This window comes from Heteronotia binoei, chromosome 10 (assembly GCF_032191835.1).
Source record: "Heteronotia binoei isolate CCM8104 ecotype False Entrance Well chromosome 10, APGP_CSIRO_Hbin_v1, whole genome shotgun sequence".
Classification (NCBI taxonomy): domain Eukaryota; kingdom Metazoa; phylum Chordata; class Lepidosauria; order Squamata; family Gekkonidae; genus Heteronotia; species Heteronotia binoei.
This window is the reverse complement of record NC_083232.1, coordinates 99,772,728-99,794,739: the sequence shown is the minus strand read 5'-3', so window position 1 is coordinate 99,794,739 and position 22,012 is coordinate 99,772,728. Positions and strand designations below refer to the sequence as shown.

The following is a 22,012-nucleotide window of genomic DNA, read 5'->3' as shown; positions in this document are numbered from 1 at the left end:
AGGGCTGAGTCAACCTTGATCCAGCTACCTGAAACCATCTTCCGCTGGGATCGAACTCAGGTCAAGAGCAGAGAGTTCAGACCACAGCACTGCTGCTTTGCCACTCTGCACCGCTGGCCACATCTGGGAAGAAGAAGAAGCGCCCTACTTGATAGATGGGGGTGGGGGCTCATGTGCTACTGGGATGCTGTGGCCACGCAGAGAGGCCTGGCGTACCTTGAAAATCAGCATGCTTTCTGTGGCCTGTGCTGCTTGTGGGCCAGATGTTGCGAATGGCTGTGCTACGTGGAATGGCGTTCAGGTGCCCCTGGGCTTTTAGTTGGTGGTGGGAGGAGATAATTTATCCTGAAATAAAGGTTTTGTTAATTGCAGCAGCCAGGCCAGTCCTATTCCTTTCTTTGCAGGCTCTTGAGAATAGCATTTAGTGGGGGGGGGGGGGTCATGTAAAGCACTTTGTCATTCTCATGGGGGTCTCACTCAATTTGGTAAAACAGCATCAGAGTAAACATCGATTCCAGGCACTGAGGGATGCTGTCTTACATTACTGGGTAATGCAATGAAGCCAGTTGGAGCTTACTTTTGAGGAAATGCATGTACGATTAGGCTGCACAAGGTTTATAATCCCGTTTTTGTATTTTCACACCTGCAGTTCCATTCCAGGTGTAACAAAGGTGCACACATTCCAGGTGTATGTGAGGGTATATAGTGCTGGGGAGCCCTAATGGGTGGTGGGTGTAGCTGTGGCTAGGGGAGGGAGATAGGATTGGTTGGGAGGACTTCTGGCGAGTTACAGGTGAGTGATAAAAACAAAAATCTCAAAAGCTTCATTATACAGTCAACAGATCTTTCAGCAGTACAGACATTATAATGAAATGTAGCAATTTTATGTCTTGTTAAACAGTCCTTTCAAATCCAAGATTTGATTTCTAAGGCTACATTAAAAAAGGGAGCGAGAAAGGGTAACTTGCGGTTCTGCTTGAAATTCACAACTTGCTGGCCTTACCTCAGAAACTTGTGTTAGAAATCATTTTGTTAGCCTAATACAGAGGCAGGTTGGAGGAGTATATATTATTGCTGTTGCTATGCAGGAAGTTGGAATAAACCCTTCCAGTCATGTCGTCTTTTTTCTTTGTTAACAAGGCAGCAATTTGTGACCCACACTTTGACCCAGATTGTCCAAGCTAGCCCAAGGTCACTATGCAGAGACAGGCAATGACAAACCACCCCTGAACTTCTCTTGCCTTACCTTGGATGGCCCAGGCTAGCCAAATCTTGTCAGATCTCAAAAACTAAGCAGGGTCAACCTTGGTTAATCTTTGGATGGGAAACCATCAAGGAAGCCCAGAGTTGCACCGCAGAGGTGGGCAGTGGCAAACCACCTGTGTTTCTCTCTTGTCCTGAAAACTGTAGGGTTGCCATGAGTCGGCTGGGTCTCGACAGCACCCCTGTGTTGCATATCTTTGGCTATCTTTTTTTTTTTTTTGCTTTGGTGTGCACTGTAATATGGGGCGCAGACATATATTTTTTGCTCATGCCCTTGCAATGATATCCCATTGAAACACATGAAACAGTTAAAGAGCATTTCATATGGTCATGGATATTAAGATAATGCACGTTATATAACTGAGATCTGAGTTAAAAATAGGAAGATTCCCTGTTGTGTTAAAGTAGGCAGCTAGTCAGTAGGTGTGTAAGTAACTATCTGAATTTTGAAACTGAGCATTCGGCAACAATTTTTGTGCCCTGACTAAAAACCCCTCTTGCGTAACTGCTTGTACTTCCTAAAAGAGGGAGCAGGTTGGAATTGGGTGAAAGCTGCTCAGATCACAGATGGTGGGATGTCTAGCTTTATTGTATGTAGAAATGTCAGAGGCTATTCTTCACGTGAAATAATAACACAAAACAATATTTTTGAAGGAGACTGATGCAGATATGCTGTACAAGGTAGGTGTTAACTAATCACTGATGTCAGAGAAGAGGGAGCAGGTGGATTCCTGGTCGATCAACAGGTGTTAAGATGTTTCCAGAGGAGCCCTCAGATTGGTGGGCAGTGTACTTCTAATATGTTTTTCTGAGAGACAGACCCAGAGGGTGGGCGTGTTCTACATGTGGGCTTCCTGGAGGCATCTAGCTTGCTACTGTTTGCCACAGGTTGGTTCATCGCTATAGTAATAGATACGTTTAAAAATATGACCATTAATAATTGTGAAGCTGGCTAAGAATACATTTTAAAAAATTTTCTTATTCCTTGTTGTTGTCTTGGTCATTACAGCACATGATGCAGCCTTGTCCTCAAGATCTTCTCTGCAGCTGTAAGAACTTGCAGTTTATCTTGTTTTTGAAGAAGTGGCATCTGGCATGGTTTCAACTCTTATCTTGTAATTTTTTTTCTACAGCTGTCCCTTGATACATTATGAGAAGATTGGGGTTGTTTTTTTCTCTGCAGAGGAAAATGAACAATAAAACCTGTGTGTGTATCCTGTGAGAAACACATGATGTGCAGATTTCTCCTCTCTTTCCCTTATGCATCATGGGCTGAGAGTTTCTGGTATCTTGTGCTGTGTATAAAAAGGAGACTAGAGGATGCAAACTGTAACAAGGAAATTCCATCTGGCAAGGGAGTGAAAGGACTGTACTCCGAATCCCTAAATATATTGTGATGCCTTCCTGATTCTGGTTTCCTGAAAAGCTCCCAATAGAACTTATATCTGGATTTTGCAGCAGTAAAAGAATTGGATGCAGTGCTGACCAACCAGCGCGGAAATATGATAACTAATTATTGCAGTTTCACTTCCAGTGTAGCTCAAGCAAGTTAATTAGCAAAAAGTTGTTCTTGGGTATGGGGTTGACCATTTGACAACTTTAAGGCTTAGTTGATTGAACAACTGATTATAATTGTTCTATTTAAGCAGTAGATAAGAGCAAGAGTTCAGTGGCATCTTAAAAATATATAAAATTTGTCGCAGGGGATGAGCTTCTGTGAGTCACTTCTCACTTCTTTTGGTACATGGCTACCCATCTGGATTTATTTTTAAGTATTGGTTTTGTTAGAACAAAACCGGGTTTGATGACTAACTGCTGTTTCTGCAGTCAACATAAACGATGGAAAATAATGTGATTGATTTTTTCCAAAATTGTGCTTGACTACGAATTTTCACATTTAAAGAAACACTGTGAACAAGCTGAACAGTCTTGGTATTGTTGCAGAATGCCATAATGAGGCTGCAGTTACAGAATTTTAAAAAATGAAATTGAAATGATAGCTATTTAAAAACAAGCAGCAGCTGTACAAAGTAGGCATCCTGTTTTGTTGGTACCTGCACTTCTAGAAGATGGCCAGTATGTTGGTCTTCTGATAGTTATCCCAGTAGGGTAGCCATGTTTGTCTGTAGCAGTAGAAAAGAGCAAGAATCCAGTCGCTCCTTAAAGACTAACTGAATTTGTGGCAGGGAGTTTGTGTCACTGCTCACTTTTTCAGATGCCCTTAACAGGTTGCACCAAACTGAAATAAAGACACTGACATTCTTGGCTTTGTGGAATATTTCTTAATTTCAGAAAAAAAAAATTACAGTCAAACTTTATTTCTTCTTTAGTTAAACAGCTGTCTCTGTTGTGCTCTTTGCCCACAGATCCAGGCAACTCGTAGATGAATAAAATAGGTGGCCAGCATACTAGTCACTTGGCCAGTGTTCTAGTCGTACTAGGATAGTTAGATTTGAGTCCTACTAGGAGGTGAGTCTTAGAAGACCTAGCAGACCTGTAGTAGTGGCATGATAGGAGGAATAAAAAGCATGAACATGGGAAAATACTATAATTTGTCAGGTGGGTTTGATTATAGATATGGATATGAAGATTAGGTAAAGGGATGTTGATGCAGCACACCTGATGTCAGTGGGCAATGATTGTATAAGGTTTAAATTTGTATAGTGTGGCATGTACATTAGTATTACTTAGAATGTTCGAGAGAGGTTTTTTTTTTTACTTCTGGGGAAAAATACAACAGCTTTCAGTTTCAATGACAGTATAACAGGACTGGTTTTAATATCTTGATTTTTTAGCTTTCCCTATTTCTGCTTGCATTACTTCAATTTTTGTGTAGCTTAATACTTTAAGTTATAAAAACTGTTTCTGAAATGTCCTTCTATTTAATCTGGGGATGCTTTACCATGGCTTTGTCCTGAAGAAGGAAGTGAGCTTTTTTGCATATTTTTAAAGATGCATTTAGGGGGGGTTTTGGGGGGGGGGTCAGGAATCCCCAGGCATAGTTTTAAGCTGTTCTCAAGTTAAAATTGTGGATGAAACATAAATATGTTACAGTTGTGCGTTTTTAGTATGTTTGCATGAGGCATACATTGAAGGTTTTCGGTTTATGTTATATGTGAACACACTAAAAACAAACTTTATGTACACGGTTATTTTCACCAATAGTTTCATCTTAGAAGAGGGTATGTGCTGAGCCTTATTACATCTCAACCAACACTCCTCAGCTGTGGATTCTTGTGAGCAAAAATTCTACTTCATGAGCTTAAAGTTGTGAGCTACTGCATAAATCAGCTTGCTCTGGGGCCATTTTTCCTGAACGAAGACAAAAATGAGTGAGCTGGAGGCTAAAAAACTGTGAGCTAGCTCACACTAACTCAGCTTAGAGGGAATGTAATTATATCAACTGTGGTTTTATACATCTTGGAATGGGAATATTGACTTCAGGCCCTGCTATCTTCAGTTGGTCTTTTGGGACTGATTCCTGGGAAAGCAGGCTCATGAAATAATTGCTCCACCTGGGTGCTCTGCTTTATATATTTTCAGCATTGCTTTGTGGCTGCATGCTTTTCCTTTTTGTGCATCACTTCCTTCATTTTCCTGTAGGAGTGAATGAATAATGTTGTGGGGAAAATGTGGATACATTTTCAAAGCTTTCTAAGTAAGGGAAACTTTTTGGTAGGAGGCACACCAGGAGAAGGAACATTTTATGCTGGTTTAATATGTTACTAATACTGTATGTATACTGGTTATATGTTACTGGTCATATGTTATAGTACTGGTCATACGTTGCTAGTACTGTAGTCACACTGATTTTGCCTGGCTGCCTGGATTAATTGTATTAGTGTTGAATATTTTAACACATTTTTGAGAGGACATCAAACACGTTTTATAAAATCTGTAGGACTTTGGATTTGCTGCCCATCAAGGGAAAATAGTTGACTCCAGGTGTGCATTTAGTCAGGTGGTTTCCACTACCCTTGAAAAAATAATGTCTTTGGGCTGCGGAGCATTGTTCTTTACTGAAGGTTTAGTAACTTGTTTAGACACAGTTTGATTTTCAAATTGTGATTCTCTGTTATTGGCCCTCCAAACGTGTTGGTTGGCCTGTGTATGAGATTGGATGCTGGGCCAGGTGAACCAGTGATCTAGCAGGGGTCTTCTGATGTTCCTTTTGTGTGAATAGCCCACTTTTAATTCTCTCCAAAGTGGATTCAGATGGGTAGCCGTGTTGGTCTGAAGTAGACATGGACATGAACCAAACCACAAATCATTTCAAACCACTTCTGGCCATGGTGCTTCGTTGGTTTTGTCTTTGCAATTTGTTTTCCTAGACAGCCTCGTGCTGAATCAGTCAATTGCTAGGCAGTGCTGGGGGTGGACTTCTGGGAGCCATAGAAATACCCATAGCAGCACAAAGAGAGAAGAGTTAGTTTTCGTTGTGAGAGCTGAAGCTGGGCTTTCCTGGGGGCACCTGCTTTGGTAGGGGGGGGGCGGGGCTATAACTTGGACATTCCAAATCAAATCTTTTCCAAACTTGGAAGGGAGGGTGGAGGAGATCCTGCTGAAGACTCCCAGTGAGTTACACCTCCTGAACCAATGAACCACAAATAGGGCCTGAAATCAAATGGGTAACAAAATGAGCCATCATTTCCCCCAGTTCATGCCCATCCTTGGTCTGAAGCAATAGAACAGAGTTTGAGTCTGGTGACTCAAACTTCGTTATCTTTAAAGTGTTAAGCATGATGTCAAGTGTGTTTTTTGTTGAATGAGTTGATAGAAAGGAGGGTTAGAGTAATAGTTGAACCAAATGTTGAAGCTGACGTTTCTAAGACATCATGCTAGTGGTCTAGGAGTATCTTAGTTGTATGCTTTTATTTTATTATTTGTTAAAAATGCTTTTAATATCAAATAACTTTCTTTGATTTTTTTTCATTTACTGTTTTGAGAGTATCTTAAAACAGAATGAACTCCAGAATAAATTACTTTGGGTATTTATTTGGGGCAAACTTTTAAGTAACCTGCAACATGAATTTATATAAAATGCTGTCAAACAGTTTTATGTAGGGTCTTATTAAAATTTTGAGAATCTCAAGGTAGCATTTCAGTTCTCATGATTTCAGTGAAGTGGTTAAAATGGTTAAATGCAGGAGAACAAGAGGAATGGAAGCTTGCATCATCGATCTTTCCTATTATAAAAGTTAGCTATTGTGTTAAATATCCTGTGGTAAACATTTCTAATGCTTTAAATTTGGTTTCTCAATGTTCTCAGCTTACATAATTTAGATTATGTTCTGAACTGCCCAGATTTCTGTGTCCAATTTCCTTTGAGGTATGGTAGAATAGCTTCCTTAAAATCGAAAGACAGGTTATATTTCCCTGTTGTTGTGGCCATGCTTGGTGTGTAGTATTATTTCAGTGCTAATGAATATATTTTCTTTAATAGTGTCCTTAAACTTTGGAGTCAGAAGCAGTGATTGTGTCTCATTGTGGTCTGCAGTACTGGTTTTAGAAGATGTTAAGTTGTTGTTTTCTGTATTAAGCCATTGGGTGTCATATGGATACACAGTCTCTCTCGGCTTGGCTTCGCGAACGAAGATTTAAGAAGGGTGCAATAGTCCACGTCTGCTGCAGGCTCGCTGGTGGCTGACAAGACCAATGCGGGACAGGCAGGTCCAGCCACAGTGGCTGCAGGGAAAAGTCTGATTTAGGATTGGTGCTGTAGCAGTGCGATTCTTCCTCAATCTCCTTTTGTCCTCAAGACCAGCTATGCGTGCGTTCTCAAAGGAAGAGACAGCTTGGTGGATGGTGTGTCTCCATGCTTTGCGATCTGAGGCTAGGTCAGACCACTGGTGATGGTTGATGCGACAGGTGCCAAGGGATTTCTTCAAGGAGTCCTTGTACCTCTTCTTTGGTGCCCCTCTATTTCGATGGCCGGTGGAGAGTTCGCCATACAGGGCAATCTTGGGAAGGCGGTGGTTTTCCATCCTAGAAATATGCCCTGCCCAGCGCAGCTGCGTCTTCAGCAGCAGTGCCTCGATACTGGTAACCTCCGCCCGCTTGAGGACTTCAGTGTTGGTCACAAAGTCACTCCAGTGGATGTTGAGGATGGTGCGAAGGCAGCGCTGATGAAAGCGCTCGAGGAGTCGCAGGTGATGACGATATAAAACCCACGATTCGGAGCCATAGATGAGGGTTGTCATCACAACCGCTTTGTAAACATTGATCTTTGTGCCTTTTTTCAGATGCTTGTTGCTCCACACTCTTTTGTGCAGTCGGCCAAATGCACGGTTTGCCTTTGCCAGCCTGTTGTCAATCTCCTTGTCGATCTTGGCATCTGAGGAGATGATGCACCCCAGGTAGCTGAACTGCTGGACTGTTTTCAGAACTGATTCACCCACAGTAGAAGGTTGTTAAAGGCTTCCCTTGTTATCTTGAGGAATTCCTTTTGTGACCTATCGTTCTTTTTTTAAGAGCTTTGTGGCTACATGCCTTAATAAGTTGTTTTTGAATCTGATGTCTGTAATTATACTGCTTCACAGAGTAAATTTGAAGGCATAGACCCTGCAGCTGATCTTTTTTTTAGTCAGATCAAGATGGGTATCTGTGTTAGTGCATCTGTAGCAGCAGAAAAGAGCAAAAGTCCAGCAGTACCTTAAGGACTAACAAGATTTGTGGCAGGGGAGGAACTTTCATGCGCCACTGCTCACTTTTTCATTATGAATTATCTGAAGAAGTGAACCACAGCTTGTGAAAACTTATATCCTGTCACAAATTTTGTTAGTCTTTAAGATGCTGCTGGACTCTTGCTCTTTTCTTTTGTTAGTGTTCTTGATATCTTGGGTTTCTAGAGTATATGTGTAAATTTCTCTGAGTAACAATTGAGTACCTAAATTCGCTACACATAGCACCCAGATTTTCATTTATGAAGACAGCAGAGGTCTTTGGGTAATATGTACAAATTAGATAGCTTTTGGCATCTATTAATAGTGTATTGTACAAGTGTATTACACGTCTTTTATACAGTCTTTGAGAAATCTGCAGGGCATGTGTCTTCTCTCAAAGAGAGGAGGACTGTAATGTAAGATCAAGACCCACAAATTAAGACTGGGCTTGATAACTGTGGTGGTTCTTCCAACCAACCATGGAGCCTGATCTTAAGGTAATATTATCTATAGGTGGCAACTTCTAGACTAATTGGATGAGGGGCATTTCACAGTAAACAGGGTACGTTCTCCTTATCTCTTGTAATTATGAAGTGCCATGCTCAGATTGCAAAGTGGTAGGAGGGTGGTCAAAGTAGTTAAGTTTTTGTTTTTAAATAGACTCCTGTCTTTTGGGGCAGAGACCAAAATAAAGGTTAAGTGCCTTCATTTCAGGAATATGCTGTTTGGTAGTGATACGGTGTGGTCTGACGGTTAGAGTGTCAGTCTAAGGCTTTGGAGTGGACATTTGAGTCCACACCTCTGCTCTGCCATGAAGCTTCATGCGTACCTTTGGGCTAGTCATTCACTCTCAACCTGCCCCTCTCTTTCAAGGGGGGAGAAATAATGGAAAGGAAAGTGTTATGAGCCACCCTATTGTGTTCCTTGGAGGAACATGTCCTATGTAGGTGGAGCCAACTTTTCCTTTGCTTAGAGGGAAAACCTTTCTTCTCTTGTTATAAAGTGGTGGGGGGGGGGGAGGAGGAGCAAAGAGAAAGTAAAACCTGGGAGAAAAGCACCAGGATGAAGGCACACCGGAAACAGGAGGAAAGTGAGAGCCAGAAGTTAACTTTCAAGGAGAAGGGAAAAGAGACGGCCATGAAGATCCAGATGGGCGACCTCTTATTGAAAATATTTTTAAAATTTTAAAATTTATATATTTTATTTTAGAAAACAAAGTAATAGTATTTGGGGGACATAAAAAGGATAAGCGGGGTTATATAACATAATTGTATATATCAAAGACAGTTATATATTATAGATTGTATAAAACAATATTTCTCTCCAACGTTAGCTGCGTTATAATTTTTAAGACGTTATCTATAAGATACAGTCATCCTTCTGTTGGCTACTTTTGTATTCAACATTTTAAATTTCAGATTTTATAACTGATCTATTTTTCAGCTACATTATTAGTTTCATCATTATTGCATACTCAATATTACATATTTCACCTTTTCTGCATACTTGCTTTAACTTTTACTATATCAAAGTTCAAAGGAAAGTCAATTATATATCTCATAAAAAGAAAATAAAAGATGTTTCTGCTCAGAATCCACTTCCTTTTAAACTTATATTCAAAACTTGTTCTTATTTTGTTTCTGTGCTTCATTACATTTATATACAATTTTTAATATCAGTTTCTCAATCTGTCTCCTTGCCTAACACACAGCCATCTCTCCTTAAAAGATTCACATTTGTTCTTTAAAAAAACTGGAAGGTGAGAAACAGATGAGGATGGCAAGAGGAAGGTAGAGATGGAAGGGCAAAGAAGAAAGTTTTAAAAGATCAAGTCAGGAGTTGCTTTAAGATTTAAGGGGCAGGGAACAAGAATCCAGAACAGCTGATTAAATGAGGGCTAGAGAAGTGGGGGTCAAGGTGAGGTGGGAGTGAAAACACCCACTCTTCAGAAAATGCTTCCTTGTATTGATGGATCTTTAGATGAAATCAAATATGAAGTTGAACTGCAGGCTGGCCCTCACAGGACAGCCTAACCTTTCCTTGGCTCCATCGCTGTTTGCAGTTCCATCTTTCTATTGATGCCTTGGCTGCTGTGGGGCCATCTCTGCTTCCAAGGCAGCAGGCTGGCAACACACTCTCCATGGTCTAGTTGGCATTGTGGAACACTGGCTTTACTTAAGGTTTTCCTGAGGACTTGTGTGTTGCTTTCCCAAGGGTTCTGTCCCCCCCTCCTAAAAAACCAAAAGCAATAACTGGGATTCTAGACTGGGATGAAAACAATGTTTAAAATTCTGGGTTTGGGGATGGAAACAATCCCCCATTTCCTGAATTAAGGGGGCATGATCATGTTTTGATTCAAGGTTTCTGTGTTAGAAAGATTTTGATGGTATTCCATGTGTGAAGGGAGCAGAACATACCAACAGAAACATGCTGGGCTTTTGTCCATCACAATCAAACAGTGTTCTTCAGCCTGAGCTTAGTCACTCTCTAAGAGAACAGTGACCGGTGAAAGGCATCAGCTGCTCATCAGCAGTTTGCTCTGTCAGGAAAGCAGACATTTGAAAACTGTACAGATACTGTTCCTCCGTTGCAAAGCGTCAGCATGACTATAATTCTTTTTTGGTGTGTGTTTTTGATGAGCATCATGTTGACTGGGCTAATAAAATGGGCACTAAACTATGGAGAGTCATCCTTGCCTGCAAAAAATCTATACAGGTTCTGAATTTCTTGTGGTTTATGATTGCATGAAACCAGTGTATACTTTTCAGATCATTGCTGGATCTTGATCATCTTGTAGGTATGCTAGGTGTGATTCCCTTCTTTTAATCAGTGGGGTGGGAAGGAGCCACTTACACCTGACCTACAGGGTTATTGCCTTTCAAGAACAGGGCTAGGTGTGAACCTGCTTGTTCACTCTTCATCTTTGGAGTCCCTGCTTTGGTTGCTCCTGCTGTCGGAAGCAAGACAGCTGGCAACCTGAAAAAGGGCCTCATTGGTTGTGCACCAAAACTTGGGAACTCCTTCCTCAGGAAGATGGCTCTGTTGATCCCTTTCAGGAATAGGTGAACTCTTTTGTGTTTCATCTGACATGCCCCAGTAACAGTTACTGATGTTGTTTCTGTGTTAATTGAATTACTTTATAATTTTAACTGTATCTTAGTTGCTCAAATATTGTAATGTTTTCTTTTATGTTAGCAGCCTTGTGGACTCTGATCAAGTGCAAAAGCAGCATAAAAATGTTTCTGTTGTGTTTAAATAAAAAATGTTTATGCTGCCTTTGCACTTCATCAAGTGAAAAAAGTAGGGCTTTAATTGGGTGTCCTGCTCCTTTAAACCTCACCTGACATACAGAATTTAAGCAAGAGAAGCTTTTAATGTTATTTTTATGCTGCTTTTACAATTCATCAAATGTAAAATTAATATATTTTTACGTGAGAGAGCAGTGCTCTCTAGTGACGAAAGTGCTAGATTTTACTGTGAGGAAAATAAGGATCATACTTCTACTTAACTGTGAAGTTAATTGGGTGGCCTTAAAGAAGTTGGGGGGAAAGCCAGAAACTAAAGTCCAGACTAAATTTAACCATTTGTTCTCCTTTAGCAAAACCAAACAGGAAATTAACATTCTTGTACCTGGCCAATGATGTCATTCAGAACAGCAAAAGGAAAGGACCAGAATTTACAAAAGACTTTGCCCCAGTCATAGTGGAAGCTTTTAAGCACGTTTCCAGGTACAGTACGCTTTCTTCAGTATGTTGAGTGAAATGCTTGTGCTCGCTGATTGAAATGCTGAAGAGGTGGCATCTATTAATGTGCACGGTTGCCTTCTAGGAATGGGGTGCTGTGGAGAGGGTGTGTCGATCTGAGCAGCAGCTGTGATAAAGTGAGCTGAATTTAGCTGTCTGCAGGCCTAGCATGTATGAAATGTGTCGAAATTTTAATTCTGAGAAGTTACTGGCTCGTAATGAGCCAAGTAGAAGAAAGATGCCAGATAGTTGCAGCTAAATCAAAAGAATATTCTCATGTATTTTACATTAACATCATAAACATCAAGGTATTTGCTTTTGTATCACTGTACACGTGGCATATTAATTGGGGACAAAATGGATCACGTTTAATAATACATATCTCTAATGCATGTTCTTCATACTATGCATGAACAAGTAATACTTTCTTTTAAAAGATTTCATTCCAAAAAAGAGACCGTTCCATAGATTTTCTTGCCTTGCTGCACAAAACTTTCACATTTCCTTTGGAAGAGCGGGCATGCATCTGTGTGTGTGATAGGCAGATGGACACCAAGGGCCCATTTATTTAGATGAGCGTTTCCTTCTCTTGCAGGTCTTCCCATCTGTGATCCTAAGCAGAGTCATGCCCCTATAAACCCATTAATTTGCTTCATTTGGAAGGGTTTAAATGTTTGGGATAGCATCGTACTTTTGTTTTTTCCCTCCAGTTACTTGTCCTGAAATAATTTTTTTCCCAGTGAGAAGGTGATTTTTAGTACAAAAAAAAAATCACGTTTTGGGAAATTTTTAGTACTTGAAGGAGGAATGTTTAATCTGAGAAAACTGGGAGAAATCTTTAGTTAGCTGAAAAATCAGGTACTAATTTATCAGGGAATGAGGAATCACAACATTTTAATTTAAAAGAATTCCTAATAAGTTAAATAACAGAAATCAAAAAAGACCCTAGGTAGGAAGTGAAGTGAAGTCAAGCCCTCCATCTAAGACCATGAATTGCTTTTTGTGCCCTCCCAGTGAGACTGACGAAAGCTGTAAGAAGCACTTGGGCCGGGTGCTGTCGATCTGGGAAGAGAGATCCGTTTACGAAAACGATGTCTTGGAACAGCTTCGACATGCTTTGTGTAAGTCAGTTTCTTCCATATGCAGTTTTTTATCTTTATGGTTCGCACCTCTTTTTGACTGATGTTGAGCCCTCTGAACTTATTCTAGATGGTGAAAAAGCCCCAAGGAAACGCACATATGAACAGATAAAAGTAGAGGACAACAACTGCTCTGCCCAGGGTTCTCCGTGTGATCCTCCACAGGTAGAAATTGTCTAGAAAAGACCAACGGAAGCTGTAGTCTTGCTTCCAAGTATGTTTGATAAGAGTAACTTGCAGAGTTCTTTTTCCAGAAGGGCCACATGTATGGACATCATTAAGAATCTGAGTGAAAGTTGCTCTAATAATGGCAGTAACAAATGATAATGTGGTGAGCCATCCTGACTAGCTTTCTACTGAGCTGCCAGATAACCTGTGTGCGTGCTGTGCAGTTGGTAGTCCTTGCGGTCACAAGAGATTATTATGGAATAAACATTAGAACAGCGGGCTTCTCAGGGAACGGAGGACTACAGACCTGCAGGGAATTGGTGAATATATAGTGCACTGATATTTTATATCTTGGTAGTAAGAGAGAAGATAATTGGAGCTGTATATTCTTTGCTATAAAACCTGTTTAATTGCATATTTTCTACACTTTTTTAGACTACAGATCTCATTAGAGCTTTGCAAGAACTAGAAAATGCAGCCTCTGGGGATGCAGCCGTTCATCAGAGAATAGCTTCATTACCTGTAGAGGTCCAGGATGCGTCCTTACTTGATAGAATAACAGGTAAGGGAAATGGCAGGAATTCAAACAACAGCCCTATTAGGTCTTGACAGTATTGAAATATGAGTGTTCTGTTGTTACTTTCCAGATAAAGAATCAGGAGAGCAGCTTTCAAAGATGGTAGAGGACGCTTGTATGTTGCTGGCGGATTACAACGGCCGGTTGGCAGCTGAAATAGATGATAGGAAACAGCTGACGCGAATGCTGTCTGATTTTCTGCGATGTCAAAAAGAAGTTCTCACTGAGAAAGAGCAAACATTGGAAGTGCGTAACTTTGTGGTAGTTTTGATCTCTAACTTTTCTTTATTAAAATGCTTTATGTTTAAATTTTCTCTCTATAGAAAGCATAGTAGATATGCTTCCCTTCCAATCTTTTTTCACTAGGAGAATGTTCCCCGTTTTTAACTACTGTGCACCATCTAATGCTAAGGACTTTACTTTCCCCCATGGTTGTAGAATACCAGTTTCTTTACCTCCTTCCTTCAAGTCTTTTGACATTTAGGTTTCATTTTACCAAGTATGTTGAGAGCATGTGCATTTAGCATACTTTGACATCCTATTTAAATTATTTTTTGAACAGACACATTTCAATGGATGAAATTTTTGTGCATTTGATAGAGAACATGTGCTCAGTAGTTTCATATCATACTAAAATAGGCTAATTAAATGAGAATTATTCCTTTTTCTTCCGCCATAAGTACATAATGTACTCTTGGATGAGAGCTCCAAGTTTGTTTGGACATTTTGGGTATTGTTTTCTCTAAGGAAGTCTGTAATGCTGGGTAATCTGCGGGGTTCTATATAAAAATGCCGGTAGCTTTCTGTGTAGCTTGGCCTGTATCATTTTCAGGATCAGAGAAGCAGGGGGGGTGGGGGAGCTTATGCATGCTTCTAGCTCATGTTCAGTGTTCCCTCTAAGCTGAGTTAGTGTGAGCTAGCTCACAGATTTTCAGCCTTCAGCTCAGATTTTTGTCTTAGCTCAGGAAGGACGACCCCAGAACACACTCATTTATGCAGTAGCTCACAATTTTAATGCCAGCAGCTCACAAAGTAGAATTTTTGCTTACAAGACTCTGCAGCTTAGAGGGAACATTGTTCATGTTATGTCCAAGAAGGCTACATCAAAGAATGTCAGCCCTCTAGTATTCTTGGTTGGGCCCACAATACTGCCTGCTGGCAAAATATCATGGTATGATAAAATGCTGAGTTCAAGCACTTGGAAATTTAATGTTTTAGCCTAGTATTGTGAAGGCATGCTGACCTGACTTTCAGTTACCAGGAACAACAATTTTGATTTAAATGGAGCAGTTTATAAGGGTTACAAATAAACTGCTCATGCCTCATTTGATTTAATAGTTTAAAAGCAAACACAGGTTACATGTTGAACTTTTCTTATGCCTTAAGTTTACAGAATTAATTTTTATGTGATATTAAGGTTCCCCCTGGTTTCTTTGGGTAAGTAGCATCATCGTGGCTTTCATAATAGAACTTCTTTAACATCTATCTAGCTTTTATTTCAGGTGAGGAACGTGGATGTTGTCGTCTAAGGATGGTGCCTTCTTTTAGTAACACATCCTGCTAAAAATAAAATTCACAATCAAACTCTTGTTTTGTCTCGTATTCTTGAGCATTGACGCCCCAACCCTGCCCTGGAGACCTTGCCATGTTGCTTCCCATCTATGTCTAACATCAACCCCCACAAAATGGAATTTCTAAGCTAACCACATATTTAATTTTAAGTCACTTTGAAAAAACGAGCCTGGCAACTTGAGGACTTTTTTAAAAAAAAATTTGCCTTAACCCCTTTTCAGACATTCCTAGTATATTAAAAGTGCAGTTAAAACTAATAAGAGCCTTGAGTTAGAATGAGTTCACATTGCCAGCTTTATGGGGTTTTTTTTCATGTGTTCAGTTGTGGTGATAACTGAAAAAACTATATCGAGAACTGTTTCACAGAAATGATAGTTTATAATCCTAAAAACAGATTAACCAGAGAACCATCTCCTATAGATTGTTACTCAGTTGAGAAACTGAGCAACACACAAGTGAGTTCTCAGAGGATATAACTTACCTTCTGTGACCCTACCCTATCATGAGAAGTAACTTTTCTTTTACAGCATTGTGGTTATGAATAATTATTTCATTCCATAGAACTTCAAAGGGGTGTATCATTAGAAGGGAGGGGGCTGAATTTGTGCTGGTGTCTTAGGTCTGTGTTTTAGAGGTCAACCCCGCCCTCTTCGACTTTTGCCTGTTGTCTCATTTCCTTAGAATTAAGTGGGGACCCCTGTTTGTATATCCTGCATCCACTGTCAGTGTGTCATGAGTTCAGTTTGGGTCAACAGAATTTGGCAGCTGTGGTAATGGACAGTTAGAGTTCTCAGTTTGATCATACCTTCTGAGAACTGAGCCAGGCTCTGTCTGGATTATCTTGTGTTGAATTTTGGTATTGCAACCCCAAAATAATAGGGTAGATTACTATTAGTCTGTAGTCATTAATGTATCATGGTTTGGAAGCAAGTGTATTAGTGTGAAATCTCAGTCATCCTCAGGAGCAGACATGCAGCTGCTAGGGAAAGGGCAGGACACATGAATTAACTTCACTGATATCTGGGATCCTGTACTGGTCACTTTACGTTAGATTCAAAAGTCCAAAAGCACCTTAGAGTTTAACAAGATTTTCAGGTTAAGAACGTTTGAGAGAGTCAAAACTCTTTGTCAGACTTGAATCTTCACGGTTGAGCTGCAGACCAGCATAGCACCCTTCTGAAACTATTTTCTTCCTTTGTGATTCCAGAGAAAAATTTCTAGCCCAACCAGTCCGTAAGCGAAGATGCTCAAGCAGAGCCTTTGGAAGACACTTGTCTTCTGATTGTTTCCAATCCCCACTGCCCCTGCTTTCTTTTGGCTTTGCCACTCTGGTTATTGCCAAATGGCCTGAATGGTATGATGGTCTTAATATTGCAGACTGCAAACAAGGGAGTGCTGTCCCCCCCCCCCCCCCCCCTAGCAGCTGTAGAATGTAGAAGGTGGACTGTCTTGATTGACAGTCAGACCAGAACATAATCTTCTGCTTCCAATGGGAGTGCATTCCTGCTTATAAAGTTTACCTCCCTCTCAGTGTGCATAGGATATTATATATTTACTCTCAAGGTAGAGCACAGGTTCATTATTAACAGCAAAATACAAAAGCATTGCTACATTATTATTTTTCTGTTATACATGAATCTGCCATTCACCCACGTAGAAGTAACATTATCTTCACTGCCTCTCCAGCATGTCTCAGAAGGATAAATTTGAATATGACTTGGAATCAATACCATTAATGAATGGGTTTAACAGAATTATTTAAAATTAGTTGTTGTAGATTTTCTGGGCTGTATAGCTGTGGTCTTGGCATTGTAAAATCTGACATTTTGCCAGCAGCTGTGACTGGCATCCTCAGAGGTATAATGCAGAAGTCTAGAGTTCTCTGTGTGTCAAAATGAGAAGAAGGTGGTAGGCAGGTAATTTATATCTACTCAGAAAGCTGGGGTAAGGTTGAGTCATTATCTTGTTGGAGTTTCCTAGGCAGTGACATGCTAATGGTGGACCTTCTCTGAGGAAGTTCTCTTGCATATGGATTGCCTGTTGAAATTCTAATCTTATCTGTAGTGCTGTTATAAGATGTAGAGCTCCCAGCCCGGTTATAGCAAACTTCTACATGGAACATTTTGAAAAAACAGCTTTAGAATCTGCACCTTACAAACCTGTAGTCTGGTTACTATACATAGATGATACCTTTATCATTTGACACCATGGTGAGGGAGCATTGATGGAGTTTTTAGACCATCTCAATATCCACCTGAACATAAAATTTGCAATGGAAAAAGAAATCGAGGGTAAATTCCCATTTCTAGATATCATGGTCATCCGCAAAGCCAGCCTTCAATTACATCACAAGGTGTACAGAAAACCAACTAACACGGATCATTATTTACACAAAAACTCCGATCACCACCCTTTGCAAAAAAGAGGCATAATCATAATATTAGTAGACCGTGCAGGATGGATATGTGAACGGCACTTTCTCAATGATTAAATCATCTAAACCATGCACTCCAAGCAAATGGCTACTCCAAGAATGAAGTCAGAAGGGCGATTAAACCAAAGGTGAAACAACTGAGGAAAAACAGTCTCCCACAGGAGACCATATAGCAAAGGAATCACTGATCAGATGGGAAAATGTATGAAAAAACACAGCCTACAAACTGTATTCAGACCCACCAGAAAAGTACAACAGATGCTAAGATCAGCAAAAGACAGAAGCGATCCCCTCAGTTTTGCAGGATTATACCGCATACCCTACAGTTGTGGACAGGGTTACATTGGGACCACACAATGTAGCATTCAGACAAGAATAAAAGAACATGAAAGACACAGACTTGGCCAACGTGAAAAAGCAGCAGTGGCTGAACATAGCCTAACTCAAACAGGATACAGTATCTTATTCCAAGACATTAATGCTGGACAACACATCCAATTATTGTGTCAGATTACACAGGGAAGCAATTGAAATCCATAAACACAATTTCAACAGGAAAGAAGAGAGTTTAAAGGGCATGGTTTCCTGTCCTGAAAAACAAACTTCTCTATATCTTAAAACAGCACTACAGATAAGATTAGAATTTCAACAGCCAATCCATATGCAAGAGAACCTCCTCAGGGAAGTGCCTCCATTAGCATGTCACAGCCTAGGAAACTCCTACAAGATAACGACAGCCCTACGAATAGCGCCCTAGGCAGGTGCCCCCCTCGTCCCTGGTGCGCTCTGCTCGCCCCCGCACCACTGCCCTTCCTGCGTGCTCTGCTTGCCCCACCGCCGCTGCTCCCCCCACTGCACTCTGCTCGTCCCGTCCCCCCAGCACCACCCCACCGACTTCTCCCAGCCTGCGCGTTTCATTAAAAGACAGATGGAGGAGGTATCTCCCCCTTCCTTTCGCTCCCTCCATCCGTCTTTTAACAAAATGTGCAGGCGTGGGCTGGGAGAAACTGATAGGGTGCAATTTTAGTTGTGGCGAGCTTGGGACAGGGGGGAGTGCGGTGGCGGCAACAGCGGACTGAAGGGGGCTGCTGGCAGACGTGGCAGCAGGGGTGGGGAGGCAAACTAGCTGGTTGTCTTGGGCACCGGAGGGGGGGAGCCCAATTTGGCACCCCTGGCCTCTCTACACCCTAGGCAACCGCCTAGTGGGCCCACCATCTTTTTCTCACTCTGATGAGCAGAGAACTCTAGCTTTCTGGGTTACACCTCTGAGCACGGGTCAGATTCAGCAGGAGTGCACAGGAGCATAGCTCCTGAACCTCCAGCGCCCCCCCCCCCCCTCAGCCAGGGATCTGCGTGCAGCCAGGAAAAGTTTCCCAGCTACGCACAGATCCTGGCTGGTTGGGCTTTCCTCATGCTTCTCCCCCCTCCCTTGCTCTTTCTGGGCTGCCCAGGAGGTGCAGGATGGGTGGGCCATTCCTTGTGCTTCAGTCAATCCGAAAGCTCCCCCCCCCCATGTTTCCCAGTCTGACCAGGAAGCCTGGGGTGACTGGGACCCTCCCTTCTCCCTTCATTCCCCTCTTCTTTTTCCCTCTCTCCATTCCTTTTCTCTTCCTTCATTCCCCTCTTCTTTCTCTCTTTCCCTCCCTCCATTCCTTCTCTCTTCCTCCATTCCCCTCTTCTTTCTCTTTCCCTCCCTCCCTTTTCCTTCTCTCCATTCCTTCTCTCTTCCTCCATTCCCCTCTTCTTTCTCTCTTTCCCTCCCTCCATTCCTTCTCTCTTCCTCCATTCCCCTCTTCTTTCTCTCTTTCCCTCCCTCCCTTCTCCTTCTCTCCATTCCTCTCTTCCTCCATTCCCCTCTTCTTTCTCTCTTTCCCTCCCTCCATTCCTTCTCTCTTCCTCCATTCCCCTCTTCTTTCTCTCTTTCCCTCCCTTCTCCTTCTCTCCATTCCTTCTTTCTTCCTCCATTCCCCTCTTTCTCTCCCTCCCTTCCTTCTCCTCCCTCTCTCCCTTCATTCCTTCTCTCTTCCTCCATTCCCCTCTTCTTTCTCTCTTTCCCTCCCTCCCTCCATTCCTTCTCTTCCTCTGTCCTCATCTTATTTTCCCCCTCCCTGTTTTTCTTTGTTTCTGTTTCCACTCCGCCCTTCCCTCCTTCCCGCCCTCCCTCCCTTCTCTTCCTTCCTACCTCCCATCTTTACATCTTTTCAGTATCTTCAACAAAGCAGAGGTAGAAGTATTTGCAGGCCCTGTATCACATTCTTAATTAAAATGTTATAGATATATTTAACAAAATCTTCTGGATTACTTGACTAATTATTACAGCATATTACTTTGCAAGGTTTCTGGAGAATTAGATACATATTGCCATTCTCAAGAGAGAGATTTTTACCCTGAAGTCTTTTCTTTGCAAATCAATGTGGCTGTGGTAACAATTTATTTTTAACATGCATAAATCACTGCATCAGATTGTTTCATTATTGAATTCATTTATACCCTGCCTTTCTTCCCTGCTGGGGCTCACATAATTCTATCCTCACAACAACCTTGTGAGGTAGGTTAGGCCAGAGTGTGACTGGCCCTAGATCACCCAGCAATTTCCCATGGCATGAGCAAGGATTTAAACCTGTGTCTCTTTCACTCCTAACCACTGCACCACAGGGGCTCTCCTTTGCTTGCCTAAAATGTCAAACATGGATATCATTTCCAACTTCCAATTCCAGCAGTATACAGATTTGATTGATCTTAGCAAGAGAGACAGAAGTCTACCTAATCTTGCTTCACTCTCTGATTTACACGTTTCTGATGAGCATTAACCATGTTTCTTGTACAAAGTGTGCATAAGTCATATTTTAAAATTGAATGAAGCTGGTTCTTGCTCCAGAGTGATCCCATCTAGCATCAGTTTTCATTCACTGTTAGTGGTAAGCCTTAATTGCATTTCTGAAAAGGCTGCTGTTTGTTTCTTTAGAGATCTTTGAATCCTGAACTAAGTTCTGGAGCCTTTGCACTCTGTTATTCAGTTTTCTTCTTAATAGAAGTCCTGAAAGACAAGAGTTAATGTTATTTGATAAGCTGTATTTTTGTCTCCTTGCCAAACAGAACCCAGTATTTTGTAATGTTATTGCTGGATAGGACTCAGCCTTTGATCGGTCTTCAGGTTTTGGATTTGAAGTTCTTGTTTGATTCCACGCTTGCAAGGATCTTATTGCAGTGTAAACATTATTTTTAAAGCCCTGTTTGCCCGAGCACCAGTGTAGAAGCAAAATGCTTCTACATTATTGCTTGGTTTTTATTCTTGCTCTGTTATGGTTTTAAAATCCTCTGTTCCAGTTCAGGGATTCTGGAAAGAAGCTGTTCACACATTGCCAACATCACAAGTATTCCTGTGTTGCATATTCTGTATCCACTTCTAGCAAACACGTGTTGCTTTTGCCGTTGCAAATAATCACAGCTGTCCGCTACAGCATTCATTCTCTGTAGACTTCAGCTGCCTTTTCCCAAACACACAATTCACTGTCTCTTGTGGCTCCCTGATTCTGCTTGTCACATGACGCCTGGCAATGGTGTCAGGGCCCCACATGTGTCAGGTGTTCCCAGCAAACGTTGAGCCTGCAGGCACCTTTGGAATTAGAAGGCAGCATAATGGGTGCAGCCACAAAATGTCCACCACAAAACTGCCATAGGAGGCGGAGCCAGCCAAAAATGGCTGCTGCGGTCACACAGCAAAGATTCTTGTGCTGTGCTCGCAGCTGCTGCCAAAGCAACAGTTATTAAAAAACCAGAAGTCATACTGGACAAAACCCCCACTTGGCCCTGCCTTTTTAAACACATATGAAGCTGCCTTATACTGACTCAGACCCTCGGTCCATCAAAGTCAGTATTGTCTTCTCAGACTGGCAGTGGCTCTCCAGGGCCTCAAGCTGAGGATTTTCACACCTATTTGCCTGGACCCTTTTTTGGAGATGCCGGGGATTGAACCTGGGACCTTCTGCTTCCCAAGCAGATGCTCTACCACTGAGCCACCATCCCTCCCCTGACCAGCAGTGGCTCTCCAGGGTCTCAAGCTGAGGTTTTTTCACACCTATTTGCCTGGACCCTTTTTTGGAGATGCCAAGGATTGAACCTGGGACCTTCTGCTTCCCAAGCGGATGCTCTACCACTGAGCCACCATCCCTCCCCTGACCAGCAGTGGCTCTCCAGGGTCTCAAGCTGAGGTTTTTCACACCTATTTGCCTGGACCCTTTTTTGGAGATGCCAGGGATTGAACCTGGGACCTTCTGCTTCCCAAGCAGATGCTCTACCACTGAGCCACCATCCCTCCCCTGACCAGCAGTGGCTCTCCAGGGTCTCAAGCTGAGGTTTTTTCACACCTATTTGCCTGGACCCTTTTTTGGAGATGCCAAGGATTGAACCTGGGACCTTCTGCTTCCCAAGCGGATGCTCTACCACTGAGCCAC

The 22,012-nt window shown here is 41.8% G+C and overlaps 1 protein-coding gene across 2 annotated transcripts in view; it reads left to right on the top strand.

Moving 5' to 3' along the window:
- Positions 1-22,012, top strand: part of RPRD1A (regulation of nuclear pre-mRNA domain containing 1A) — a 38,257-nt gene that overhangs the window by 2,591 nt on the left and 13,654 nt on the right. Inside the window, exons 2-7 of one of the 2 annotated variants that reach the window (XM_060247838.1) lie at positions 11,524-11,653; positions 12,683-12,789; positions 12,878-12,972; positions 13,411-13,537; positions 13,623-13,798; positions 15,055-15,136. In XM_060247838.1, the coding sequence (XP_060103821.1) occupies positions 11,524-11,653; positions 12,683-12,789; positions 12,878-12,972; positions 13,411-13,537; positions 13,623-13,798; positions 15,055-15,081 (662 nt within the window). In that variant the 3' untranslated portion in view covers positions 15,082-15,136. Of the gene's footprint in view, positions 1-11,523; positions 11,654-12,682; positions 12,790-12,877; positions 12,973-13,410; positions 13,538-13,622; positions 13,799-15,054; positions 15,137-22,012 lie in introns of those variants that run through there. The other variant, XM_060247837.1, reaches the window with a different exon arrangement.